Source organism: Galeopterus variegatus, unplaced genomic scaffold, assembly GCF_000696425.1.
Source record: "Galeopterus variegatus unplaced genomic scaffold, G_variegatus-3.0.2 Scaffold1811, whole genome shotgun sequence".
NCBI classification, from domain to species: domain Eukaryota; kingdom Metazoa; phylum Chordata; class Mammalia; order Dermoptera; family Cynocephalidae; genus Galeopterus; species Galeopterus variegatus.
The window spans coordinates 52,352-79,580 of record NW_007727922.1 but is presented as its reverse complement, the minus strand read 5'-3'; the positions used below and the strand labels follow the sequence as shown (position 1 = coordinate 79,580).

Here is a 27,229-nt window from a genome sequence, read left to right as displayed (position 1 = left end):
TTCTGGAGGCTGGGAAGTCCAAGATCAAGGTGTTGGCTGATTCAGTATCTGGTAAGGGCCCACTTCCTAGACAGCTGCCTTTTTCCTGTAATCTCACATGGCAAAAGAGGTGAGGGATCTCTCCAGGGTCTCTTTTATAAACGTACTAATCCCATTTATGAGATATCCACCCTCATAACCTAATAACCTCCCAAAGCCCCCACCTCCTAATATTGTCACCTTGGGGGTCAGGATTTCAGCATATTATTTTGGAGGGACACAAATATTCGGACCACAGCAGCTTCTAAGATGAATTCCAACTTCTAAGATTCTGTAAAATTGTAATAAAATTATTAGCATTGTAATTACATTTTGAATTATTTTCCCAATGCCTTCCAGTTTTGAGGTGTATCTAAAGAGGAAATATTTTAACCTTATTATGCAATAAAACCTCACATACTTTCAATATTCATATCACATGTTTTACCTTCATCAATGCACATTCTATAATCACTCATTTCTCCCAAGAAGGGTGCAAAAGAGAAAGAAGTTTAAGATAAATAGCAACTTCTGCTTACCTTTTTCTTTATTCTTCTCCAGTTTTTATGACCCAAATGAGACAAGAAGCATCCTAGGGAGACTGGTTTCTTTCTCTTTCTGTTTATACCGTCATTTTCATGAGCATTGGTGGCTAGGGTTATTGTAAATAAGAAAAGATTCTGTGTTTACAATTTGATAAGCATCAGTATTCACAGATAGGAAATATGTGAAGTACATGGTAATTTAAAGGAGTTTTAATAAAAATTTGCAGTCCTTTGCTTTTTCAGAGTCAGGCAATCAGTTTTCAATGAGACAATGTAACAGGAAATTGAAATGGATCTGTACTCTTTAAACTAATATTTCTCCTATGGGGGAAGTTAAGCAAAAGTAGGAAAATTAATATCTGTAAATATTTTTCTTTTTGACTGGGTAATTTTCACTTGGGAGTCTACAAAATAATCCATATGTTTCAGCATTCACATTTAGTATTGAATGCTAAATACATCCAAGATACTATATTTCTGGACTTTGAAGGGAAAATGGTCTCCAACAAATATAAAGAAGAATTAGTTTCCTTGGACTGAGTAGTTCTTCTGTTTTGCCCTGCAAATTTAAAAACAAACAAACAAAAAAAAACTTACCAAGTATAAAATTAACTTCATTTGTGTTTTTTTTTTTTTCTTTACATTAGAAAGTATCTAAGGTGGCTTTGTATTTATGTAGGCCTTGTTGTACAGAAGAAATTCTATCTAGTATAAGAAGAAAGTATCATAATTAAATTTGGAGCTGAAATTATAAAATGTTATTTAATGGCTTTCTACACTGTATGTTTTAAGAATTCTTCCTGCACTTTGTAAATTGGCATGAGAATCTACTTTGTAGATTGGCATGGAAAAACTAGAAAATTAACCAATTCTGGCCATATAAAATGGGCTTTTCAAAAACTGCATTAGAAACTTGAGAATGAAACTGATTTTAGACTGCTGCTTCCAAAAACATGGAGTAGATGTAATTTTCCATATTCTTCCCACTAAGTGCAACTAAAATCCCTGGACATTATATAAAAAGCAAACATAAGAAGACTCTGAAAGGTAGAAAGAAGTCACACCTGCTAGGGACCATGGGATTCAAGGAATGACACTCACACAGTGGTGAGTTCCCTGTTTTTTCTTTTTGCCTCATATACCCCAGAATAGATATTGGAAAAGATGACAACCCGGAAATATAAATAGGTGCAAAAAAAGAAAAAAAAAGTCCTAGTTCTCTAGCCAGAGAACCAGGAAAAGGCAGCTTAGCAAGACAGAAAATGTTTAAATTGTAACCTCTCTATCCAAATAACACAGAAAAGAATATACAGGTTGGGGTACAACTAGATGCCCCAAATACTCACTGATGAGGTGGTGTCAGAGAAGAAAGAGTGGAGAGCTCTTTCCCCTCCCATTCCCCTGCCATGTCAGTGGAAGACTTTTCACCCTCCCCCAACTAGAAGTAATCAGGAGCCCTTCCCCTCTTCTTTGGGGTGTTTTCAGAGGAAGCCCAGTGGAGATCTTGGATTCCAAAATCCACCTAGGAGTAAAAAGAAGCCCTCCCTCAGTGGGTGTCAATGGAGTGGAGAACCTAGATTTTCACCCTCTTGTGACAGTCCCATAAGATTAAATAGGTAGATAGATAGATGTCCTCGAGCAACCACTTAAAAATTACACAAAGGGATACAGAAAAGTTCTACAGATAAATAAAAACAGAAATATAAAAAAATGTTCAAATAGCTCACAGAAGTGCGTGGGTGGGCAGAAACAGAAAAAGACACAAAGAACAATGGAAAGCAACACATAAAATGACATATTTAAGCTTTAGCATAACAATAATTGCATTAAATTTAAATGGTCTAAATTCAAGCACATTGGATTTTAAAGTTGACCCAACACTATGCTGTATACAATAAACTAAAATATAATAATATATGTAAAGTGATAAAAAAGTGAAAGGAAAGTAAAAGGATAGAAAATACATGAAGTACAAACTTATTGTATAATGTCCCTCTGTGTCCCTGGTACTTTTCTTTGCTCTAAAATCTACTTTACCTGATAGTAATAGATCCACTTCTTTCTTTTGATTCTTGTTTGCATTCTATCTTTTTACTTTTAAACTATATATATCCATGTTATCTTCTAAAAGTTTCATAGTTTAATTTTTTACGTTTACATCTGTGATCTATTTTGAGTTCCATTTCGTATAAGGTGTGAGATGTAGGCTGAGGCCCATTTTTGTTTTCGTGTGGATATCCAATTGCTCCAGCATCATTTCTTGAAAAGACTACCCTTCCCTCATTGAATTGCTTTTTCACCTTTGTCAAAAATTAGGTAAGCTGGTTATACTTGTGTGGGACTATTTATGAGTTCTCTATTCTGTTCCATTGATCTATGTTTATCCTTCTGCCAATATCACACAGTCTTGATTACTGCAGGTATATATAATAAGTCTTGAAACTGGGTAGATGGATTCCTTCTTTATTCTTTTTTAACTCATTTCCTTCTCATATGACTTTTAGAATTATCTCATCTATATCTACAAAACAATCTTGCCAGAATTTTGATAGGAATTATGCTAAACCTGTATATAAATTTGGGGGGAATTTACATCTTTAGTATGTTGAGTCTTTCAATCCGTGAGCACAATGCCTCTCCATTTGTTTAGAGCTACTTTGATTTCTTTCATTGGTGTTTTGTACTTTTCAACATGCAAGTACTGTACATGTTTTGTTCGATTTACTCTGAAGAATTTGATTTTTTGAGTGATTGAAATAGTATTATAATTTTAACTTCAGTTTCAATGTGTTCATTTTTACTATACAGAAACACAATTGACTTTTTGTATGTTGATCTTGTATCTTGAGAACTTGCTGAATTCATTTCTTAGTTGTACAGTGTTTTTGTAGATTCCTTGGGATTTTCTACATAGGCTATCATGTAATCTGCAAATAGGGAGAGTTTTATTTCTTCCTTCTTGATCTGTATATTTTTTATTTCCCTTTCTTAAATTATTGCATGGGCTAGAACCTCCAGTACTGTGCTGATTAAGAGTGGCCAGAGTGGACATCTTGTTTTGTTCCCAATCTTAGGAGGAAATCATTCTGTTTTCCCCCATTAAGCATGATGTTAGTTATAGGTTTTGGCAGCTTAGAGATTTCACTTTTGGAGAAGTTTTTAATGATGAATTAAATTTTCTTAATAATTATAGGGCTACTCAGGTAATCTATTTTATTTACTTATTTTTTGAAACATAATTGATTATGCATATTTGAGGGGTACAGAGCTGAATATCAATACCTGTGTACAATAAGTGATGATCAAATCAGGATAAATAGTATGCTCATCTTTACAAAATGCAATCAGCTGAGTTGGTTAGAGTGCAGTTTTATAAAACCAAAGTCAAGGGTTCAGATCCCCATACTGGACAGTTGCCAAAAAAAAAAAAAAAAAAAAATCCAAGTAACCTATTTTATATTGTGGTGTTTGCACTTTTCAAGGAATTGGTTCATTTCATCTAAATCATCAAATTTGTTTGTGTAGTTGTTTGTAGTATTCCTTTATCACCCTTGTCATGGATGCAAATTCTGCAGTGATATTCCCTGGTTCATTCCTGATGTTAGTAACTTGTAAATTCTCTCTTTTTTCTTTGCCAGTCTTTCTAGTTGTTTGTCAATTTTACTGTTCTTTTCAATGAACTTACTTTTGAAATCATTTTAAAAAATTAATATACTTTATTTTTTAAGTAGTTTTAGGCTTATGCTGAAAAATATCAAGAGGATAGAAATTCAAGCTACAGACTGGGAAAAAAATATTTGCAAATCACATCTGACAAAGAACACATGTGTAGAAGGTATAATCGCAAAAGTCAACAGTGAAAAGAAACAAACACTTCAATTACAAAATGAAGAGTCGTGAGAGGATGTATGGATGGCAAATAAGCACATGGAAAGATGATCAACATCACTAGCCATTAGGGAAATCAAATTAAGAACTCAATGAGCTGTCACAATACACACTATGAAAACAGCAAAATTAAAAAAAAAACCTGATAATACTAAATGCTGGCAAGAATACTGAGAAACTGGATCTCTCATACATTTTTGACAGGAATGTAAAATGGCACAGCTCCTCTGGAAAACAATTTGGCAGTTTCTTTTAAAACATGTGATTACATGACCCAGAAATTGCATTCTTGTGCATTTATCCTAGAGAAATAAAAACTTATGTCTGCACAAAAAACTATACGTGATTGTTCATAACAGCTTTATTTGAATAGCCAAAAATTGTAAACAATACAAGTGTCCTTCAACAGGTGAATGGTTGAACAAACATTGGTATATGCATATCACAGAATATTACCTAGCAATAAAAAGGAATGGCCTATTGATGCACACAACTTGAATGAATCTCCAGGGAATTATGCTGAGTGAAAAAAGCTGATTGCAAAAGGTCACTTGCTGTATGATTCCATTTATGTTATATTCTCGAAAAGACACAGTTACAGAAGTGGAAAGCAGATTAGTTGTTGCCAGAGATTAGGGACAGTGGGAAGAAAAGTGGTATCGTTTGATAAATGAACATAGAACTAAACACACGTTGTACGATATCAATTTCCTGTTTTTGATATTGTACTATAATTATGTAAGACTTAAGTTGGAGGAAATGGAATGAAGAACAAACAAACCCTATCTTTGAGATTTCCTGTGCCTCTAAAATATTCCAGTGTGAAAAGTTTTAAAAATTGGTTCTAAATCCAACAAAAATGAAAATTTAAAATCTTTGAAATATCAAGGTAACCATTATGAAGCCAACATCAATAGAGGGCACATTTTCACCTAGAACTAGCAAGATCAAAAATGTGATACGAAATACAGTTATAGCTGTATGCCTAGCTCCTTTTAGAAAAAGAACCAATTTATTTTTCTTTTGAAAGATTTGGTGAATTGTTTTCTCTGGAAACAAAAACAAAAATAGTAACAAAAGCAAGCTGTAATAGACTTCATGTTGCTTGAAAGTCTGAATATTTAGATAAATATCCTCTTTCAGCTAATAAAATATATTAAAGACTTTTTTTAGCTTACTGACGTAATAAAAATGTCATTATTTTATGTAACTATTTATTCTTTTTAATCATTTTATGCAGCATCCATTCATTATTTTAATGACTATAACATCTGAGTTTTCTATGTTTACAAAACTTCCTCTTGTATTTCTCTCATAAAGACATGGATTGGGAATCGAAGAAGGAAATATCGTTTAATGGGGATTGAAGTTCCACCTCCAAGAGGAGGCCCTGCTGATTTCTCTGAGCAGTCTGAGTCTGGTTCTTTGTCTGCACTCACACCAGGAGAGGAAGCTGGGCCTGAAGTGGGAGAGGATAATGACAGAAATGATGAAGCATCCATCTGTTTGTCTGAAGGAAGCTCTCAAGGTACTTTATATGCCACACCTCCTAATAACAACCTTTGTAAATTTGATGCATCATTTACTTGCTTTTCAGCTCACTGCACTTCAACTCTAGAATCTTCAAAACATTTGGCCGAGCATTTGAAAAGAAATAGATTCATTTTTAATGCCTCCACCTAAACCGTCTCCCACATCAAGTCATCACAAGGAACATTCATCTACCACAATAACGATCTCCCACATTTAGAAATGTTGGTTATTACAACAATTCAAAAATTACAACTAAGTAAATAATTATCTTTTTCTTATTGGAATTCTAGTCAGTTTAGGTTAGAGCATCATAAACATACTGTTAGGAAAGAGAGTATGGCACAATATGACGAACACCTGGCTAGTAGTCAGGCTGGGTACAAGTCCTAGCTTTTTCACTACCTATTTAACGACTTCAGACAAAGCATTCAATTCATTGAGATTTAGCTTTTTATCTGCAAAAGAGAATGAGACTAGATCATCTTTATAATACCTCTCAATGTTTCCCTAAATGAGAATTCAAATAATACCATAAAATTATGCCTTTCGTCCATGAGAAGTATATTTCATTTGTCTTCCAGTATAGAAACAGGTCTCTTCTGACACCTGTTTTATTAACATTTTTAAGATTTAATTTACCTATTATAAAATCTATTCATTGTAAATGTAGAATTCAATGATTTTTACAAAATTTTATGGAGTCGTGCAACCATCACTAAAATCCAATTTTAGATCATTTTCATCACTCAGAAAACTCCTTTGACCCTATTTGCAGTCAGTCCTTTCTTTCACCCTCAGCTGTAGGCAACCACTAGTCTGCTTTCTGATTATCTTAAGGTTTTCTTTCTTGGTCATTTTATATAAATAGAATTATGCATTATATAGTCTTTTTGCATCTGTGATTGAGAAACAGAGAAAATCATGCATTTGATCATTTTGTTTGTTTTCGTTTTACTGAGTCCTGTTCGGAATGTTAACACTCTATTTTCCAGTTTATTTTTTGCCTTTTAATTTTTCTTATGGTGCTTTCTGGTATCAGAATTTTTGTTTGTAATTTTTAAATTATTTTTTATTGTGTTAAAATTTATATAACATTATTTGCCATTTTAACCATTTTAAAACATACAATTGGATGGAATTAATTGCATTCACAATGCCTTGTGACCATCACCTCTATCTATTTCCAAAACTTTTTTGTCATTTTAAACATAAACTCTGTGCTCATTAAGCAATAACTTCCCATTATTCTTTCCCCTCAGTTTCTGGTAACCTCTAATCTATTTCTGTCTCTGAATTATTTTTTTCTATTTAATTTATTTTTTCTTAATTGACCAATGATAATTGTATATATTTATGGAGTACGATGTGATATTTGGGTACATTTACACACTGTGCAAATAATCATATTAGGGTAATTAGCATATCCATCACCTAAAACATTGGTCACATTTTTTTGTTGGGAATATTCAACATCCTCTTTGTTGTTGGCTGTATTCTCCCTACAGTACTACAGAACAATAGATCTTATTCTTCCTATCTAGCTACAATTTTGTAATCTTCATGTTGTCAAATCTACTTTGTCAACAGAATTTTTGTTTGTCAATTTTCTTGTTGTCCAATATTTTCCTTTATGGTTTCTGACTTTGAGGTCAGACTGTAGAGTCCTTCCTTGTACTGCAATTATGTAAATATACCCCTGTACTTTTTTTCCTTCTATTTTATTAGGGTATTGTTCACATATGGTAAAATTCAATAATCTTAAGTATACGGTTTAATGAATTTTTGGAACTGTACACAAGCATGTGACCACCACCACAATCAATTGTATTGCATACTAAAATTTGTGAAGAGTGTAGGTTGTAGGTGGTCTTACCACACACACACTCAAGGTAACTATATAAGAAAATGGATATGTTAATTTGCTATATGGTAGCAATCATTTCACTATGTATATTAATATAAGACATCGTGTTGTACACCTTAAATATATATAATGAAAAATATATGGGACAGTCCTCCTCCAAAACGTTTCCTCATGCACCTTTGTACTTAATTCTCCCTCCAACCCCTGACCTCAAGCAACTACTCATTTGCTTTCTGTCACTATGGCTTTTTTTTTCTAGAATTTCATATAAATAGAATTTTATGGTATGCAGTTTTTTATGTTAGACTTCTCGTATGTAGCATAATGTTTTTCAGATTCATCCATATCCTTGTATGTGTCAATAGTTCTCTCATTTCGATTGCAAAGAAGCATTTCTTAGTGTACCTGTGCCTGAATTTTGTATTCATTTACCAGCTATTGGACATTTGGGTGGCTTCCAAGTTTTGGTTATTATGAATAATAGCAAAGGCCTTGCATTTTGGCTTATTTTTAGCACTACACACCGTGTAGATGACCTTGAAGATCTTAGTTTGTATTATTTAGAAATTGAGAAGTGGAAAATAGCTTTGCTTTAAACAAGCTCATCATTGTTATTGCTAAAACGATTGCAAGCACAGGAAAGTTAATTTCTTCGGGTTTTATGATCCTTCTCAAGTTCAATGGCCAACATGATTAGATGGGAAATCATTCATTCATCCAACAGATGTTTATTGAGCTCTTTTTTCTTTTTTTTAGAAAACTCAGTCAACTTTATTCTAAATATTCTATTGAATGAAAGCATCATAATTTTGTAAGAATTTTTTTTGTATTTTTATGGTTTCATTTTTACAATTTGATATTTATTTCACCTAGAATTGATTTTGCTTTAAGATGTGTGAGAAAAATACCTAATTTTATTTTTCCAAATGTTTAATCTACTGTACCTACACTATTTGTTGAATACTTTTTCTTTTTCTGGTGAGTTTAAGTGTAGTTTTTTATCAAATATACATACATATATATGCATGTTTACATATAAACATACACAGGTGCAGACATAAACATGTGAGTTAAACTCTGCACCTCCTGTTATATTACATTGATCTGCTTATTTACAACGATGGCTTTATAAAATGTCTCAATATCTGGTAGGACTTTCATTATCATTATTCTTCTCTTGTAGCACATTGATTCTACTAGATGAACTTTAAAATTATTTAGTCATACATTTTTTCCAATCCCCCCCCAAATTTATTCAAGATTTTTATTGTCATTACATTAAATGGATAAGATATTGTAGGAAGATAAATTCAATTTTGCACGTATTGCATTTTAGATGATGGCAGGACACCCATGTAGAGCTTTCCAGTAGGCCCTTGGATAATAAAGGTTTGGAACTCAGAAGAGGGCTTAAGACATGAAAATAAATATGGGAGTTACCTATATTGAGGCCAAAAATATCTAGCCATAGAAATAGGAGACTTAGTTAAGTGAGAAAAGAAAAACAAAAAAGGACAATGGACAAGAACTGTGTGTTGAGAAATATTCAGATTTGAAGGCTGAAGGAGGGGGAAAAGCCATTGAAGAAACTTTCTGAAGCAGGAGAACCAGGGAAGTATGCTATTACTAAAACCAAGGAAAGAGGGAGACTTCAGAATGAAGACAGGTCATTATTTCAGTGGTCTCATAGAGACTGAGTAATAAGAAGAATGAGAAGCTATTGAATTGGGTGTTTGAGACGTTCTTTGAAAAAGCAATTAACTGCATGGAGTGGGGGAGGCAAGCAGATTGCAGTAGAATGACTAATGAACGGGAAAGAAAAGCTGTTAGTACTGAGAGGGCCATTTATTTTAAGACCAGGTGTTTGAAAGGTTATCAATGTGAATATTCAATTCTCTCTTTCTCTTCCTATCTCTGTCTCTCTCTCAACATTTGTTATGGATATTGATGAAGATGATAACAGAATTTAGTGTACAGAAAAACTGCGAGGCAGATTTTAAAACCGTCAAGAAAAAAGCATTGCGCCATTTCCATTAAGCCATTTTGTCATCTGTTAATCTTTACAAAATTGTGTGTGCCTGCCTGGAGATACTTGGATATTCCCAGGGATTTGTGAATGGATCTTTAAAGCCTGATAACTGGCAGCTAGTTGGGGGATAGTGGAGAAATACGGATTTGCGTGTTTCTGTGGGTGGGTAGGAGAGTTGCAAGGAAATATTCTAATAAAGGAAAGTACAGAAGCCCCTAAATGGAGTTTCATTCCCTAGATTCCCACTTCCCCACCTGAAAGAGAATTTTAGAAAATAAGTAGTTAACAGAAAAAAAGTGAAAGTTAATTTTAAAGGTCACTTTAACCGTCTACTTTTAATGGACCACTGACTGCTCCTACACTGGCATCCTTTGTCATTTAATAACATGTTCTCTTAGACAGCTGGCATAGTAATCAAGACCTAAAGAGAAAAAAAGAGGGAGAGAATTTAATGCATGAATGAAAAAACACTTGATGAGAAGTGCAATTGTCTAGAATTTCTCTTGGTGTCTTATTTTTCAAAGCTGCATGGTAACATTTTCATTCTCATCAGAAATTGCAACAGAAAAGCATAAAAGCATTTTCAAACACTGAAAAGAGCCCCTTTTTTGTACAGTTTTCTCTTCCTCATTTTGCTGATGGAGAATACTAATCTGATTGGTCTGACTGTGTGATCCTTTTGTAATGATTAAGTGAATTGTATCATATGGCCTAGATTAAAGTCATATCTTTAAAATATGCTAACCATATTCTTTTTCAGTTTATAAAAATGTAGTTAAGTGCATGTCCACTTTGGTATTTTTATTAATTACATCTTAGAGATATAGAGAGAATAATCAGAAAAGCTGACCATACTATTTCAAAAACCTAACTAGACTTCAGAATCCTTATAATGTGGCTGTTGATTCAATAGGGTTAGAATCTTTTATATGTCTAAGAAGGGAAAAAATATCTTTCAGTCAGGGCTTACATGTTACATGTTTAAAAAATCAATTAAAAATCATATTAAAATTTTCTAGTAAAATATGTACCAACAAAAACAAGGATTATTTTTTAAAACACAGTTAGTGGGAGGTTTAACCAGAGTCAACAGAAAGTGTTGCTTATGTTTTAGCAGTTTCAACTCCATTCTTTTGTTGCTGAGAGGGTAGATAGTTTCCTGATACAGAGCTTCTGTCTTACCTCTAACTTCCACCTTACACCTCCCACCTTCCCTGCTCTCATTTTCTTTCCTTTCCCCTGTGTGGGGGTGAAGAGTAAGGAGGTGTGGTTGGAATTGATAAAGAAAAAGCTACTTGGGTTCACCCCTCCCACAACTGCCAACTCTAGCAAAAGTAACAGTGGGATGAATGAGCTCCTTAATTTCAAGCTCTGTGTCTACCAAAATAAATTTATGGTTGAGCAATAACGATTTTTACTATTCGGAAAAGCAAAAAGTATGTGAGCAATTAACATATATAGCATTAAACTTTACAGGAAACCCTCTTTTTCAGCTGTATCTATTATGTAGGTGTGTACCTGAAAGATAACTGTGCTTACAGTTACTTGATGTGAGCATATAGCCACCAGATAGAAAGCCCTCTAGAGCTTTCACTGATTAGTAATTCTACTTATTTGTTTATTTTCCAATTAGTAAAGCTGCTTTTCTTGAGGAATTACCAGACACATTGACAGTATTTATCTTTCAAACTTTCGCTAACTTCTAAGCTATCTGTAAGCAAAAGAAAACATGATATTCAACTGTGTCACTTCGCACCCGTTTATTTTAGAAATCCTCTAGTTTTATTTAAACCTTTTAAAATAATGAAACCATCTATGAATATGTTACCAGTAAAGCAGAAGTGTGAACAAAGTTATGAGCCAGTGAGAACAGGAATAAAAGGCAAACCTGCAAGGAATGGTATCAGTAATGTTCTTGTTGAGGAATAATTATAACCCCTATTTCTGAGGCCACCAGCTAGGTAATAATACCAGCTCTGCAACTAAAGCTGATGACACATTTCCCTCCTTTCACTTCATTTAGTTGCTGAACGCCCATGATTTCAAATGTCTAAATAATGAATAGGTAAAGTTTCCTCTATCTAAGAACGATTCTTTTTTAAAAATTTAATTTGACCTTTTTTTCTTAGATTCCACATATAAGTGAGATCATGTAATATTTTTCTTTTTATGTCCAGTTTATTTAACCTAGCATAATGTCCTCCAGGTCCATCCACGTTGTGGCAAATGGCAGGGGGGAGAAAAGGTCAAATATAGAGAGAATAAAACAGTGGCTACCAGGATCGGGGTGGAAGACAGGAAATGCGGAGATGTAAGTCAACGGATACAAAGTTGCAAATACGTAGGATGAATAAGTCGAAAAATCTAATGCAAAACATTAAAACTGTTGTTAATAATATTATATTGTATTCAGGCTTTTTGCTTAATGAGTAGGTTATAGCTGATTTTGCCACAGGAGGAAAAAATGATTAATGATATGAGATATGATGGATCTGTCAATTTGTTTCACTATAGTAACCATTTCACTGCATATATATATATATGTATCTTATAACATCATAACATCATGATGTATAACTTAAATATACACTATAAAATTTATTTTTGAAAAATCTAATGAAGGGGACAAAACAATCCACTTAAATTGGATTTATAGTGGACGTTGCATTTAAACTATGGTAAGGTTTTCCTGAATATTTTGAAGTTGAATTCTCTATGTACTCATATGTGAGTTTCCGGATCATCCCCGTTTTCCTCCTAATGATACCCCATGCTCATACAAGGCACTGCATATGTCTTTCCTTGAAAACGAATGGGCTTGGAAAATCCTTGTAAGGGCTGATAAGCATTTTCGTTCTGCTTTCTAAGGTGAAATAAAATGTTGGTTGTCAAAGAACTGAGAAATTCTACTAATATTTATCCAAATAATTTCCATGACATGGCTATGCAGAAAAAAAAGGAGAAGAGCATTGCTGGCCTGTTGTTCTAAGGGGAGGGGATGAGGGTAATCTCAAACACAGGGGATTATACATGCAGACATCTGCCTTGAACCAGCCATTTCCCCTAGTTTAGCACAAAGGGCTTTTAGTAGACTGGCTTCTCTGAATTATTTTCTTTTATTTTTTTCTTTCTTACTTTTAGAATATTGAATTTTGGTTGGGAAAGAATATATGTGCCTTGTCGAAAATACTGGGAAATACAATTAAAAAAATAGAAATGATCTACCCTTAGTGATAACCCTTCTGAAAATAAGAGTGGGGGGATATTTTTGCCAGTTTTCTCTTTGCATATATATACAGGAGTGTGTGTGTGTGTGTGTGTGTGTACACATGCATTCACATACACACACCTTTTTACAAAATTGGAAATTTGCTGCATTTATGATTTTATATCATGTATTTAAACATTATTTTTATTGCTTTTGTCTTATTAAGATGAGCAATACATGTTCATTGTAGAAAAATATTTAAATACAAATAAGCAAAAGGAAGAAAAATAAAAATCACCAATAATTCCATCCAGAGATAATAATGGCAATGTTTTGGTGTAAGTAGTGCCAGTCTTTTATTTTTTATTTTTTTGTCCCACCATGAAAATTTATACTTTTTTCTTTTACAAAATTAAGATTATATGTACCTACACATTAGGTTTTGTCACCTTTATTTTTTCATTTTCCAGTAGATTATGAATATTTTCCTTATTGTTAACTATTTGCCTACTTCATTTTTAGTGGTTTTACAGTATTTGTTGTAGACACAGGTCCTAAATGAGTTCTCCAATCCTCCATCGTTAAGGACATAGGTTTCTTTCATTTTTTTCAATTACGAATAGCATAGTAGTGACCATCCTTGTTTTTGCACCCATCCACATCTATTTCTTTAGGATATATTGTTAGAAGTAGAATTGCTCATCAAGGCATGTGTGAAATGAATTTGACATTTGTGTCTTTTTACAATAGAGAAATTATTTACATAACCTTGAGAAAAACATACTTAATAACATTTTGAGGAATGAAAAATGAAATCATGACTTTTTTTTCTATAGAAGAGCCCAATGATGTTGTTCCAAATGAAGCAAGGATTCATAAGGAAGAGGACCACCATGCAGTATCTGCAGATAATGTGGTATGTACAGTTTGAAATTCTTTCCTCATTATGTAATGGATTTCAAGGACATGTTTGCAGTTGGTGACAATATCAGCCTTGTCAGAATAAAGTCTTGTTCCACTTCACAAACCAAAACCTAGGTTTTCCCAATGAAATTATATCTCTTTGAGAGCTTAATAAATGAAATTTAAAGTGTTATCATTTTTACCTCAATGATACCTTTTTGATATAGGAGATTTGCAAATATAAAAACCTAATACTTAGTACATATATGACATTTTATACATAACAAGCTGTTTTTCTTTAACACATTTAGCAAAGAACAGATTCTTGTCATTTGACATGGAAGAATTAAGACGGAGTTTAGCTTGAGATCATGAAGGAAAACTTTGTTAGTTCTGGCACTAGTATCCAGGGATTTCTGACTCTGAGTTCTCTGCTCAGACCATACCTATGTATACTGTGTTTGTAAACTTTCTAGTTAAAATTTCTAGTTAAATTGGACTCTGTTAATCATCTTAAAAATCATAGTAGAGGAAGAAAGACAGTATTAAGTGTCTGAATAGCAGGCAGAGGCAGACTGCATGTGTATTAAACTGGGTTTTGTGAAAATGTAAACATGTAATGATGCTTAGTAAACAGCTGTTTTAGCAGCATCTATTTATATTCTGACCCCATCAAGTAATACAGAAATCAGAATGGTATTAAACTAAAGTCTAAGCCAGGCACAGAAAGAGAAAGACAGCATGTACTCATTCATAAGTGGGAACTAAAAAAATAAATAAAGAAGGAAGTAAAGAAAGAAAGGTCACAATAATACGTTGAACTTTTAGAAGGAGAGAACAGAACTGTAGTTACTGTGTTGGGAAAGAGGGAGGGGATTAGTGAGAAACTGGTTAAGTATCACAAAGAATGATTACATTTTGTAATGATGAATATGCTGATTATCCCGATTCGATCATCACACATTGTACACAAGTATTGATATTCAACTCTGTAACCAAAAATATGCATAATAAATTATGTTTAAATAGAAAAGATAAAGTTAGGCATAAAAGAAAATGTCATTGTGCTTTTGATATTGCCTTTGAATCAGTATTTTGTGTTTAATTACAACCATTGTAAAATGACCCCTGTAATGGATTTCTCTGTTTCAAAATGGCTGTGACTTCAAGATTTACCCTGGCTTTCATTATAAACATTATTTATTTGTCACTATAATCCTGCCACATCTCTTTAATAAAAGTTGAGCACGTAAAATACAGTTTTCCTCTGTTAAACATCAACAGTATATAACAATGTTTTCCACATGCAGAATATAGTTAAAGATTGCATTTTACTGATTTTAGTCCTGGTTAAAGTCAGTGTTTGACCCTTCTAACACTAAATTCAACAGGCATATTGGAAAACAACATTTCAAAGTCGTGTTTTCATCTGGTAGCCATTAATAGTTGTTTTCCACGAATATGAATTATGCTAATATTCTTAAATTCCACCAAGTAATAATATTCTTCTGCTATAGATTTGAGTTATAGTGTACAAGTTATATATGATTATTTACAAATTGAAACCTCTTTTCCCCTAAAGACATGCTAATTTTTAGCCTGAATTCCTCTGCATTGAATCTCCCTTGCAGCAGACATTTGATGATAATGAATGAAGTCAGGGGATGGGATGACTCACAGTCACTTAGGCACCTAATTTTTCAAGAACAAATGATGTTCAGAGACAAAACTCCAAACTTCCAAAGGTTGATCTTCTCTGCCTGTAACTTTTGAGTGCCCGCAATTATTCATGGATGACAAAACACACAGACATATAAAGCCTATTTATATGCACATATCTATACAGTGGCCTTTGGTGCCTTTCTTCCTGAATTGCCTAGGTTCTTTTTCCCAGAACCAATCCAAATAGGTAGAGAATCTAAAAAACATCCAAAAAAAAAAAAAATCAAATCTGAGATCTAGGGAGAGCAGACATGATTAAGCCCCAAGTTTATAGTGATTATAATAGAAAACAAAACATCAGATTCATCTTCAGGCAGCAGTAGAAAGCAATTTAATTGCAGCTGTCCTCCTGACTCAGAAGCCTGCAGGTCACAGACCTGCAATGATATCGTATCCTTGTAGGCAATATATCAAATATGACCATTCCAAGTTTATTTGTGACTTTTAATCAATATACATATTGGCGAATACGAAGCACGATTTCAAATTCTGCCTACAACATGTTGCTATTAATGTGCTCATTCTTAAAAGTCTGTTAGTGACTAAATCTAGCTTAACTTTTCCCTTTTTAAAATTTTCTTTTGTGTTTTTTACATGCAAAAGAAAAATTTAGAGCTGATTTTATTCATGTCATTTGTTTTTGCCTTACCCCCATGGTGGGAGCATTTTCTTATGTTTTATTTATTTTTTGTATATATTTATGGGGTAAAGAGTTATATTTCAATACATGCACAGTGTGTGCTGATCAAATATCAGGGTACTTATCATATTTGTTAGCATGAAACTTTATCATTTCTTTATGATGACAGTATTTTAGCTCCTCTTTTCTAGCCAATTGAGAACATACAACAAATTACTGTTAATTATCAGTGGTTATTCTTTTCATCAGCACTGAGCTGTTTCGTGCATTCTTTTGATAGATATTTCATTAGTACCTACTGTGGGCGATATACTGCACAAGCTATGCTATACCTGACTTCTAAAGCTAAGGGTAGTTTAGTCTCTCTGTCTCTCTCTCTCTTTCTCTCTCTCTCTCTCTTTCTCTCTCTCTCTCCCTTCCTCCTTCTTCACCCCCATTGTTATGGTCCAGTGAAGGAAACAAATCACCAAGCAATTTTCATCATTACATCATAGAAGTCTGCTTTCAATTGTCTAGCTAATGGAGTGCAGTAAATACATGAATTTTTAAAAATTGCATTTGACTTTGGAATACATGTCATATGTTGACATTTTACATTAGAAGTCAAAAACAGGCATGTGAGGACTTTAAAAAGAAAGCTCTTCCTATCAATCATATATGTTTACTGTTAAAATAGACTACCCTTACAGGAAGCGAGTTCCCTGTTACTGGAGGGCGCTATTTAAGCAGAGTTTGAATGCCTATTTTTTCAGCAATATTGTGAAAAAATTTTCTGTTTTAAAAAGCATTAAAGTAATTTTCTATTTATTTAGCAGTCATCAATTAAAGGCTGAGGAAGGTGGCTCAAACACACACTGTGTGTAACACTGAGGAGCCAGTCAGGTATCAGAATTTATTCCAGATAACCTGAATATTGAATGTATGTGTTCTATATATTGTTGAGTGTGGTGATAATGATCTGACATGTATTTATGAAAACTTCTCTACTTGTGTTACAGAAAATAGAAATTATTGATGATGAAGAAAGTGACATGATAAGTAATTCCGAAGTAGAACAAGTGAATTCTTTCTTGGATTATAAGGTAAAACCAATTTCAAATTCTGAATTCATTAAGAGAAGGTATTAAATGAGGCATACTTTTACAGTATCTATGTTATTCCCATTTGATAAATTAAGCATTCTGGGGCACTGAATTGTTTCTCTCAGGCTACTTGAATATCACTGAGAGTGGTGGGCATTTTAATTACTGCTGGCTGGTTTAGCAGTTTTGAGTTTAAGCAAAAAATTTGTTCAGCAGAAATAAGTTTTGATGGCATACAAAAAGGTAGGGCAATGCATAGTGGTGTTTAATGAGATACTTATGGCAAAGCCTTTTGGAAGCCAGTGTTCACTTTCAAATGGTGGTAAAGGGGAGACATTTTTCCAGTGGCAATTGCTAATTTGGTTTTGAATTGCGACTTCTTCTGAAGACTGTTTTTTAAAAAATATATAATGTACCTGTTCTAGGAGAGGTTTAAAAGCAATTCCCGAAGTAAATACAGAATGAATATGAATAGAGATGACCTTTTCTTAATGTCACTTGTTACTCTAAACTGAAAAGCTTACTTTGACAGCATGCCATACATAATTTTGTTTTTATTTAATTTTGACATAAGCTATCAGTCTGTCTGTCAATATATTTTCTGCATAAATGTATAAATTTTGTCCCTTTGTTAATCAGTATGCTATCTTACTAGGGCCTTTCTGAAATTTTGGCCACGCAGTCCTTCTTTCCATACACATAAACCCTTTTCTTGGAATATTATCAATGTTCAAAACAGAAATTAGTAATCTTAAAATGTTAACAGAAAATAACATTTAATCATAAAAGGCAACAGCTGTCATTTTCTCAAAAATCTTTTCAGTTTTACTATAATTGAAATTTATATCATTCAACAAATTATTTTTTTCCAAATTTTCATAATATGTCAGGCTTTAAAATATTGAACATTGTAAACACAGAAGGAAATTATCTCTTAAAATTTATTTGCCAAGTGGTCAAAGAACACTGTACAATCCTGTATTTAAACTGTATTTCCAACTAACAGTTATGAAATTGTTGGTTCTCAAGTACGAGAGATCTTGCTAATCTCTCCTACATGGTCATAAAATATTTCTAAATGGCCAGTTCAGGATTAAAGTGGCTCTGTAGGCCACCACTTGGCACAGGCTGTGGAAACTACAGATGAGAGGACTGGACTGCACAGCTGTTGAGTGTGCTCCATTTAGCACTCCCAAACAGGTCAGATAGGGTTGGGCCTAAGACTTAGAGGATTCTTTCCAGGACCTCTACCGACTGTGGTGGCAGCCCAGTTGAGAAGGTTTGGAGCTGAGGAGCAGGGCAGGGCAAGTCAGAGTGTCCAGTACAGAAATCTTAATCAACATTTTCAATGAACTCTAAAAGCACATTTAGTAATCCAGTATTTTCCATTGTGGTAAATGCTGTGGGAATAAGGGGTCCTTCACTTCCCCATTAAGGATGTCTTCATAACTCCTCACCAACCTACAGAAACTTCTTCTAACTCTTAAAATAAGCACTTATATAGAAAATATATTTTTATAATCATTTTTTAAAAAAACATCAATTTACTTAATCTGTGAACTTTGCTACCTTAATTCTAGAGTAAGGGTAAGTGAAGCCTCATATAGCAGTTCTCATTGCTGATTTCTAAAGATAAATTAATTCATTTATTCACTCACTCAGCAACTAGTTACTAAATACCTATGTGCCAGACTCTTAACCAGGTGACACATAGGTGAAAAAGATAAGCCTCTGCCTTCAAAAAGCTTGTGTTTAAAATAGCCTTACCAGTTTAGAAATTTAATCTGTCTTAAATTTAACTTAAAGAGAAAACTGTTGTACTCTATTTGCATATACATACTAGTACTCCTTGTTTAGGGATGAAAATCACTTTGTTGGTTTCTTAAGTATGTTCATCACAAGCTTTTTGAAGGCAGAGACTTATCTTTTTCACCTGTGTGTTACCTGGTCAAGAGTCTGGCACATATGTATTTAGTAACTAGTTGCTGAGTGAGAGAATAAATGAATTAATTTATCTTTAGAAATCATTTTAATACTGTTGGGAAAATGGAATAATTTAATCAGGCCCCCTCGCCTGCCTGTCTGGCTGGGGGTGGTGCGGCACATTCTATACAAGCAAATTGTGCGTGTGTGGGTGGAGTTAGTGCTCCTGCATGTTGCTGCGGTTTGGCTGGCGTTGACTGCCTCGGGCATCTGCACGTGCAGCAATGCTCTCAAAACTACAGCTTCCAAGGACCTGTTTTGCCAGTTACCTAGTTCATAAACCTGTGTGTGAGGGGTCTGGGGACCCAGCCTGGCATGTGGAGAGTTTGTGACCCAATCTGGACAATGGGCTTGAAGGGTTTGTGAGCTCCAGACCCAGCCCTAGCTTGACAATTGGCCCAGTCAGCAGAATTACGGGCAGGTAAAAGAGCTCGACAATTGGCATCACAAACAGGATTCTGACCTTAGCCCAGCCCAACAATTGGCATAGTCTGTGACAGGAGATGAAAGCCCTAGGAAGAAGGAGGAAATGTGGCTACTTTTGAATATACTCTCCCCTATGGCCACCTTCCTGTTGACCGGGATCTTGTTGCTGCACACTGTACTGCAAGGCAGCACAGACCAGGTACTACAACGCAAAACCCCTTGGGAGGGGGAGGAAATTTGGTTATCCTTGAGCATATGGTGCCCGGTGGCCACTTTTCTGCTGACCGGAACCTGGCTGCTGATCACTATGCTGTAAACTGATCGAGATTCGTAGCAGAAAGCAGAGTTGTTGGAAGCACGGATGAATGTCCTGGAGGACGACATGCAGCGACTGGCTACTCCTGCCTCTGGCCACTCCTGCCTCTCACACCAGGGAAGACGACCAACCCAGTGGTGAATTGGGGGAAACCATGCATCTCCAGGCATGACCTGTTGTGCATGAGAAATTGAGACACAAGCAGCCTGTGGGACCAGATAGACAACCAACGGTGACCCAGTTCACCACCTATGTCCCGTATACCCAGGCTGAACTGGTTGACTTGGGGAGACAGTCCAGGCAGAAACATGGGGAGACACTGACTGCTTGGCTGTTGCGGTTATGGGACCTAGGGATGGATAGTGTGGTATGCTCTGGTGAGGAGATGGAGAAATTGGCCTCCATTACCATACACCCATCCCTGGGGCAGCAGCTGCAGAATAGCCACAGATATGCACAAGGATGAGGTAATCACCCCTTGAAGGACTGGGTGAATGCAGCTGCCCAAACTGTGTGGGCAAATGCTGGAGAACTGCCCGAGATTGTGAGTAAATGGTAAACATATGCTGAGTTGGTCCAAATCATTCGGGAGCTGGGGATATGGCAGTCCATGTTTAATGTGAACACTCGTGGCCCAGACGATGAAAACTTTACAGGCAGCATGAAAGACACAGTGCTGCAAAATGCCCCATCAATGTCCTTTGGGTGACTGATGGCCATACTGGCCCTATACATTGGTCGTCCTATACATGGAGTAATGACCATGATAGCCAGCTTGGGTGAAGTAGAGGATGGGAGACAAGCAAAAGGAGTCTGAAAGGTGGATAAGACCGAACCCCCAAGAAACGCTCAGGATTTTATCACGAAGGGACCAACCAAGATTAGCCATAAGCAGATGTGGCTTGACTTGCTTACAGCAGGGGTTGATAAAAAGAAAATTGACCAGCAGCCAAATACAGTTCTGTTTTCCTTGTGGCAGCAATTGCTTCCTGAACAGCGTTTTACCAAACGTCCAGAAACAGATGGCAAGGTATGTTTAGTGGATTTAAAGGACTTACTGGTTGCTTCTGAAGAGGTGTATAAACTGTTCCATTTTGATTAGTGAGCAGGCCAAGGTACTCATCTTTTGGGGGCAGGCGAGGACAAGAGGCCTCAAGTTAAATTGGCAATATATTGGTTGAGGACAAATGTGCAGTGTGTTTTGGCATTGGTGATACGGGCACAGAATGTAGCCTGATATATAGCAATTCAGATAAGTTTCCAGGGGCCACAGTTCATATAGATGGCTATGGAGGACATAGTACTGAGGTCAAGCTGTGTCATTGCCATTGGGCATAAGAAGGCTACCTCCTTGTGTATATACTGTATATATATCCTCTGTAGCCGAATACATCTTGGGTATGGATGTACTTTATGGTTTGTACCTGCAAACAACAGTTGGAGAGTTTCAGCTGTAAATACAGACAGTAAAGCCTGTGTTACGAGGATATGCTAAGCATGACCCACAGGTGTTACCCAAGCCAAGGCGTGTAGTTAATGTAAAGCAGTATCGCCTACCAGGAGGACATGCAGAGATAAGTGCCACTATATTGGAATTAGAGAAAGTTGGCATTATTCATCCAGCTGATAGCCCATTTAATGCTCTGGTAAGGCCAGTGAAAAAGCCTGGTGGCACCTGAAGAATGTCTGTAGATTATCGAGAACGGAACAAAGTAGTGCCTCCTTTGCATGCATTTGTGCCTTTAGTTCACAACTTGATGGATCAGCTGATGATTCATCTGGGGACTTATCATTATGTATTGTACCTTGCAAATGCTTTTTTCTCCATTCCAATCTTAGCTGATAGCCAAGATCAGTTTGCCCTCATGTGGGAAGGAAGACAGTGGACCTTTCAAGTATTACCCCAAGGTTATCTGCATAGCCCAACCATCTGTCATTAGGTTAGGTGGCTGGGAACCTAGCCAAGTGGACTAGGCCCAGCATGGTTACAGTGTTTCACTACATTGACGATGTGTTACTAACCTCTGATTCTCTTGCAGATTTAACACAGGCAGCTTCAATGCTGTTAAGTCATTTGGAACAATGTGGGTGGGCCATGAACACAGCCAAAGTGAAAGGACCAGGGCTGTCAGTCAAATTCCTGGGAGTGGTCTGGTCGGGTAAGATGAGGGCCATCCCAGAAGCTATTATAGATAAGATACAGGTATACACTTGACCCACAACTGTAGCTCAGCTACAAATATATTTGGGACTTTTGGGGTATTGGAGAGCTTTTGTACCCCATATGGCCCAAATGGCATGCCCACTATATGCATTAGCAAAGAAAGGAGCCCTCTGGGATTGGACTGAGGAAGTAGAACAGCTTATCAGGCTACAAAAAGGGCAATACAGCAAGTACAAGCTTTACAACTGGCCAACCCCACTAAGCCATTTGAGTTACACATACATATAACCCAGGAGGGGTTAGGATGGGGCTTGTGGCAGGGACAGGACCGATTCTGCACACCTTTAGTATTCTGGTCTCAGCTCTGGAAGGGAGCTGAAGTGCGCTACACCCTAATAGAAAAGCAGTTAGCAGCTGTGTATTCTGCCTTGGGAGCCACTGAAGCTATCACAGGAACTTCCAAAGTCCTAGTAAGGACAACATACCCCATAATAGGTTGGCTGCTCACGTGGGCCATCAACCCTAAAATGGGCATTGCTCAGACTCCCACTTTGTCTAAATGGGAAACATATATAGAATGAAGGAGCACTGTGTCAACGAGTCCTCTGTCCAAAGAGTTGCAAACTGCTAGGCCCAGTAGATGTCATGGAGGAAAGTTTGACACAACTGTTACCCATGGAGGTGGAGGCTACACCTTTCCATGAGAGACAGGGAACTATCACAGAACAGCCTTGGTATACAGATGGCTCTAGCATGGGACCCTCAGCATCATGGACAGCTGTTGCTGTCCAGCCCTTAACAGAAACCATGTGGTATGAAAATGGCACAGGGAAAAGCAGTCAATGGGCTGAATTGAGAGCAGTATGGATGGTGATAAAAAATGAGCCTGGGCCATTAACCATGTGTACTGACATCTGGGCTGTGTACAAAGGTTTAACCCTTTGGATCTCTACTTGGAAATATCAATGGATGGTAGGCCACCAGCCCCTGTGAGGACAAGCCGTGTAGCTTGAGAAGAGTTATGGGAATTGGGGCATGAGGAAGAAGTAACTCTTTCCCATGTCACAGGACACTTTCCCTTAGCCAGTCCAGGAAACGATGAAGCCATGCCTTGGCTAAGGTAAGATGGCTGGAGAGAGCCCCAGCTACTGATGTAGCCCAGCGTTTACATGGACGAATGCAGTACACTGGGAGTAAAACCATGTGGATGGCAGGTCAAAGATGGGAAGATGTAGTGAATGCCTGTAATGCTTGTCCAGTATGTGCTTGAGAGAGTCCACACCCCTGGTGGGTGCCCCATACAGATGGGCAAATAACGCAAGGAAGGGTGCCCCTGACTCAATGGCAAGTGGACTTTGTCGGACCACTGCCAAGGTCAGAGAATTTCAGATACATCTTCACAGCTGTTGATACAGCCACTGGTCTTCTGTTTGTATGGCCTTGCAATACCCCAGACCAGGTAAACACTGTGAAGGCATTGAATAGCCTTATGGGTATGTATGGTTGGCCTGTAGTTATAGACTGATAATTGAACCCACTTTACTGGACATGGGATTCAGAGGTGGCCTCCCAGTTGTCCATTCAGTGGAAGTTACATGTGCCATATCATCCCCAGGCAGCAGGAATGATTGAATGGTACAATGACCTTTTAAAAAAGGGACTAAGGCTATCTACCCAATCCCCTTTCCTGAAGGGGTGGACATGGTGACTATGCCTGACAGTCAGTATTCTAAATGAGAGATCCCACAAGGGCAGACCCTCTCCAGTGGAAGCTCTGTTGCATAGGGCTGCAGCACCTGTACAGCTGCAAATCACTACTAAAGATAAGCTTTTGAAGTCAGGATACGACAAGAATGGAAATATTCTCTTACCGGCCCCAACCTGTTTGCAACAGGGACAGACAGTACAATAGGAATGGCCTTGGAGAATTAATGCCCCCCATATATGCTGGGTAGGTTTAATAGGGCCTTGGGGAAAAGGAATAGAGGAAGACTTGCAAGTTTCACCTTGGGTGACAAGTACCTGGCCTCCTTGAGTAAAGGTAACATGGCCTGGAATAGATGAGTGCTCTATTCCAAAAGGCACATTTGTATTATCATTATGGCCAATTATGAGTTCCCCTATACTGTTACATGTAGAACCTACAGATCCAACAGTGTTAGCAGAGAAAGTATGGTATCATAAGCCAGGTAAGATACCTATTCCTGCAACCATCCTTTCTCAGGATGGCAAACTGGCATGTATCATACCAGAGGGGTGAGAACTTCCCCTATTGGTACCAGTAACTCTTCTGTCTTTTTGCCCATAGTGTTCTGGCTGCAGGCACTGCACCAGAGTTGACTGGGTACATACATACGTTAGCGTGATCATCTCCTGAATATGCATTGAACTGCCCATCTGTATGACTGCAGGATTCCCATGGAGGATCACACCAATAGTGACTACTAACCGGACATATGTGGCTAATAGTTAAAAGGACAGAACTACAAGCCTTAAGACATATTGAACAGACAATAGGTTATGTAAATGTAAGGGTCATTTATCCTCACTAAGGGAACATTGTGGAAGATTCTGAACGCATAGATTTTACGGAGAGGGACCCTGAAAGGGTGGATTGCTGGGAAAATGGAATAATTTAATTAGGCCCCCTCACCCGCCTGTCTGGTTGGGGGTGGTACTACACATTCTTGGTAAGCAAATTGTGTGTGTGGGGGGGGGGGTTATTGCACCTGCGCAGTGCTGCAGCTTGGCTGGCATTGACTGCCTCGGGTGTCTGCGTGCACGGCCATGCTCTCGAACCTACAGCTTCCAAGGACCTCTTTTGCCGGTTACCTAACTCATAGACCTGCATGCGAGGGGTCTGGGGACCCAGCCTGGCATGTGAAGGGTTTGTGACCCAGTCTGGACAATGGGCTTGAGGGTTTTATGAGCTCCAGACCCAGCCCTAGCTCAATAATTGGCCCAGTTGGCAGGATTACGTGTAGGTAAAAGAGCTCAACGATTGGCGTCACAAATAGGATTCTGACATTAGCCCAGCCCGACAAATACTATTATGCAAGTGCTCGTTTATATAAAATCACTTATGATTAGGAGCTGAATCATTATAAATTTTTTTTCCACACTGAATTAAACAGTCTGTCACTCTTGAGATTTATTGTAGCTAACTGAAAGAATGTTTCCTATGGTTCATTTGATAATTATTACTATGCAACCATCAATACTCAGTCTGGGCATAGTGGAATTTCTGGTAGAGGTACATTACTAGGAACCATATTGCTAGTAGTTCTAACTAACCCAAAATACTTATGAGACAAGTTGCTGGGCTCAGTATCTGAGGCATGAGTAGCTGTATCATAAAATAGCATCTCAGGCTTGGTAGCCATTAATAGCCTGCTTAGAGATCAGAGCTCTTGTCCATATGGAACATTGAAGGCTCCCTTCAAGCATTGTGGAGAAGAGTTGACAAAGCTTACTGGGAATGCAGAACAACAAGAAAATTAGTTATATACTGTTTTATGAAATTCAGTGACTGATATTATCTTACTAGTTCGTCTCACATTTACTTAGGAAAATCTCTAAAATACACATAAATTACTGCCTGTTATCTAGGAAGTGTTTAATAGAATTGCAAAAAAGCAGCTCTGAGAAGAAAATGCCTATAATATTAAATATCTTAAAGCTGTTTATGTTTTTCAAATATTGCATAAAAACTGAAGAGGGCAAATATTTGCATGAAGAATTGGAGGCTTACATAGCAAAAGATGTTTTCTGACTTTTGCAAATGTGAATTAATGTTTTTAAATGTTTTCTAATGGACTGTGAGTGCAGCTCAGAAGGACTGTGCATTCAAATAAGACACTACTATAATGATGACAGATATCTCCTGTATTCAAAAAGACTTCTTGTCAGCATTTTACTGATAACTGCTTTGACAATAAATACTAATAAAAACAAAGGTTTTAGAATTAGTAAAATGTATTATGGCAGGAACATGCTAAATGTTATTAAAACTAGTAACTTAGGTTGTTGTAGAGTGCCTCTAGATAAGGAATTTAGCTTGTGAAGATGATTCACTTGATATTAAATGATCTGAAAAAGAAGCAGTTTATCAGATAAAATAAGTTCCAAACTGAACCGACAAAATAAATGATGCAGTAAACGTGTTCATAGATTAAATGTGATTAATACAACAACGTCTTCTCAATTGAAACAACAAAACACCCATAGAATCAACCGAATTTAATGTATTTTTAACAGCTTTTTGAGCAAATGCTGTTAAAGGTCCTGCTCTTTTAGACCAGTTCTCCAGCAAGAGGGCTGGATGATTCTTTTTATTTATTTTTTTACTTTTTAATAATTTTTATTTTTTAAATTGTAAATTGACAAATTACAGTTGTATATTTTTATGGGATAAAAAGTGATGTTACGATTTATGAATACAATGTGTAATAATTAAATAAAGCTAATAAATATATCTATTACCTCAAATCCTCATTACTTTTTGTGGTGAAAATATTTGAAATTTACTCTCTTGGAGATTTTGAAACTTACAATACATTATTATTTACTTTATTCACCACACATACTATTCAGCTTTAAAAAAGAAAGAAACTTTGCCATTTGCAAAAACATGGATGGAATTGGAGAACATTATGCTAAGTGAAATAAGCCAGACATAGAAAAACAAATACTGCATGTTCTCACTTACATGTGGAACCTAAAACAACCAAACTCAAGGAAGCAGAAAGTAGAATGGTGGTTACCAGAGGCTGGGAGTGGGGGAAATGAGGAGATGATGGTGAAAGGGTACAAAGCCTCAATTAGACAGGAGGAATAAGTTTTTTTCCTCTGAGATATTTTTTTTTAATCAGATTTATCAATTTATCATTTCCATATGATAAAATTCAC

At 36.3% G+C, this 27,229-nt stretch overlaps 1 protein-coding gene across 2 annotated transcripts in view; it reads left to right on the top strand.

Annotated features, from left to right (window-relative positions):
• Positions 1–27,229, top strand: part of HDX (highly divergent homeobox) — a 187,067-nt gene that overhangs the window by 153,033 nt on the left and 6,805 nt on the right. For both annotated transcript variants that reach the window (XM_008579108.1, XM_008579107.1), the window contains exons 6-8: positions 5,772–5,979; positions 13,922–14,001; positions 17,349–17,432. In XM_008579108.1, the coding sequence (XP_008577330.1) occupies positions 5,772–5,979; positions 13,922–14,001; positions 17,349–17,432 (372 nt within the window). The remainder of the gene's footprint in view (positions 1–5,771; positions 5,980–13,921; positions 14,002–17,348; positions 17,433–27,229) is intronic.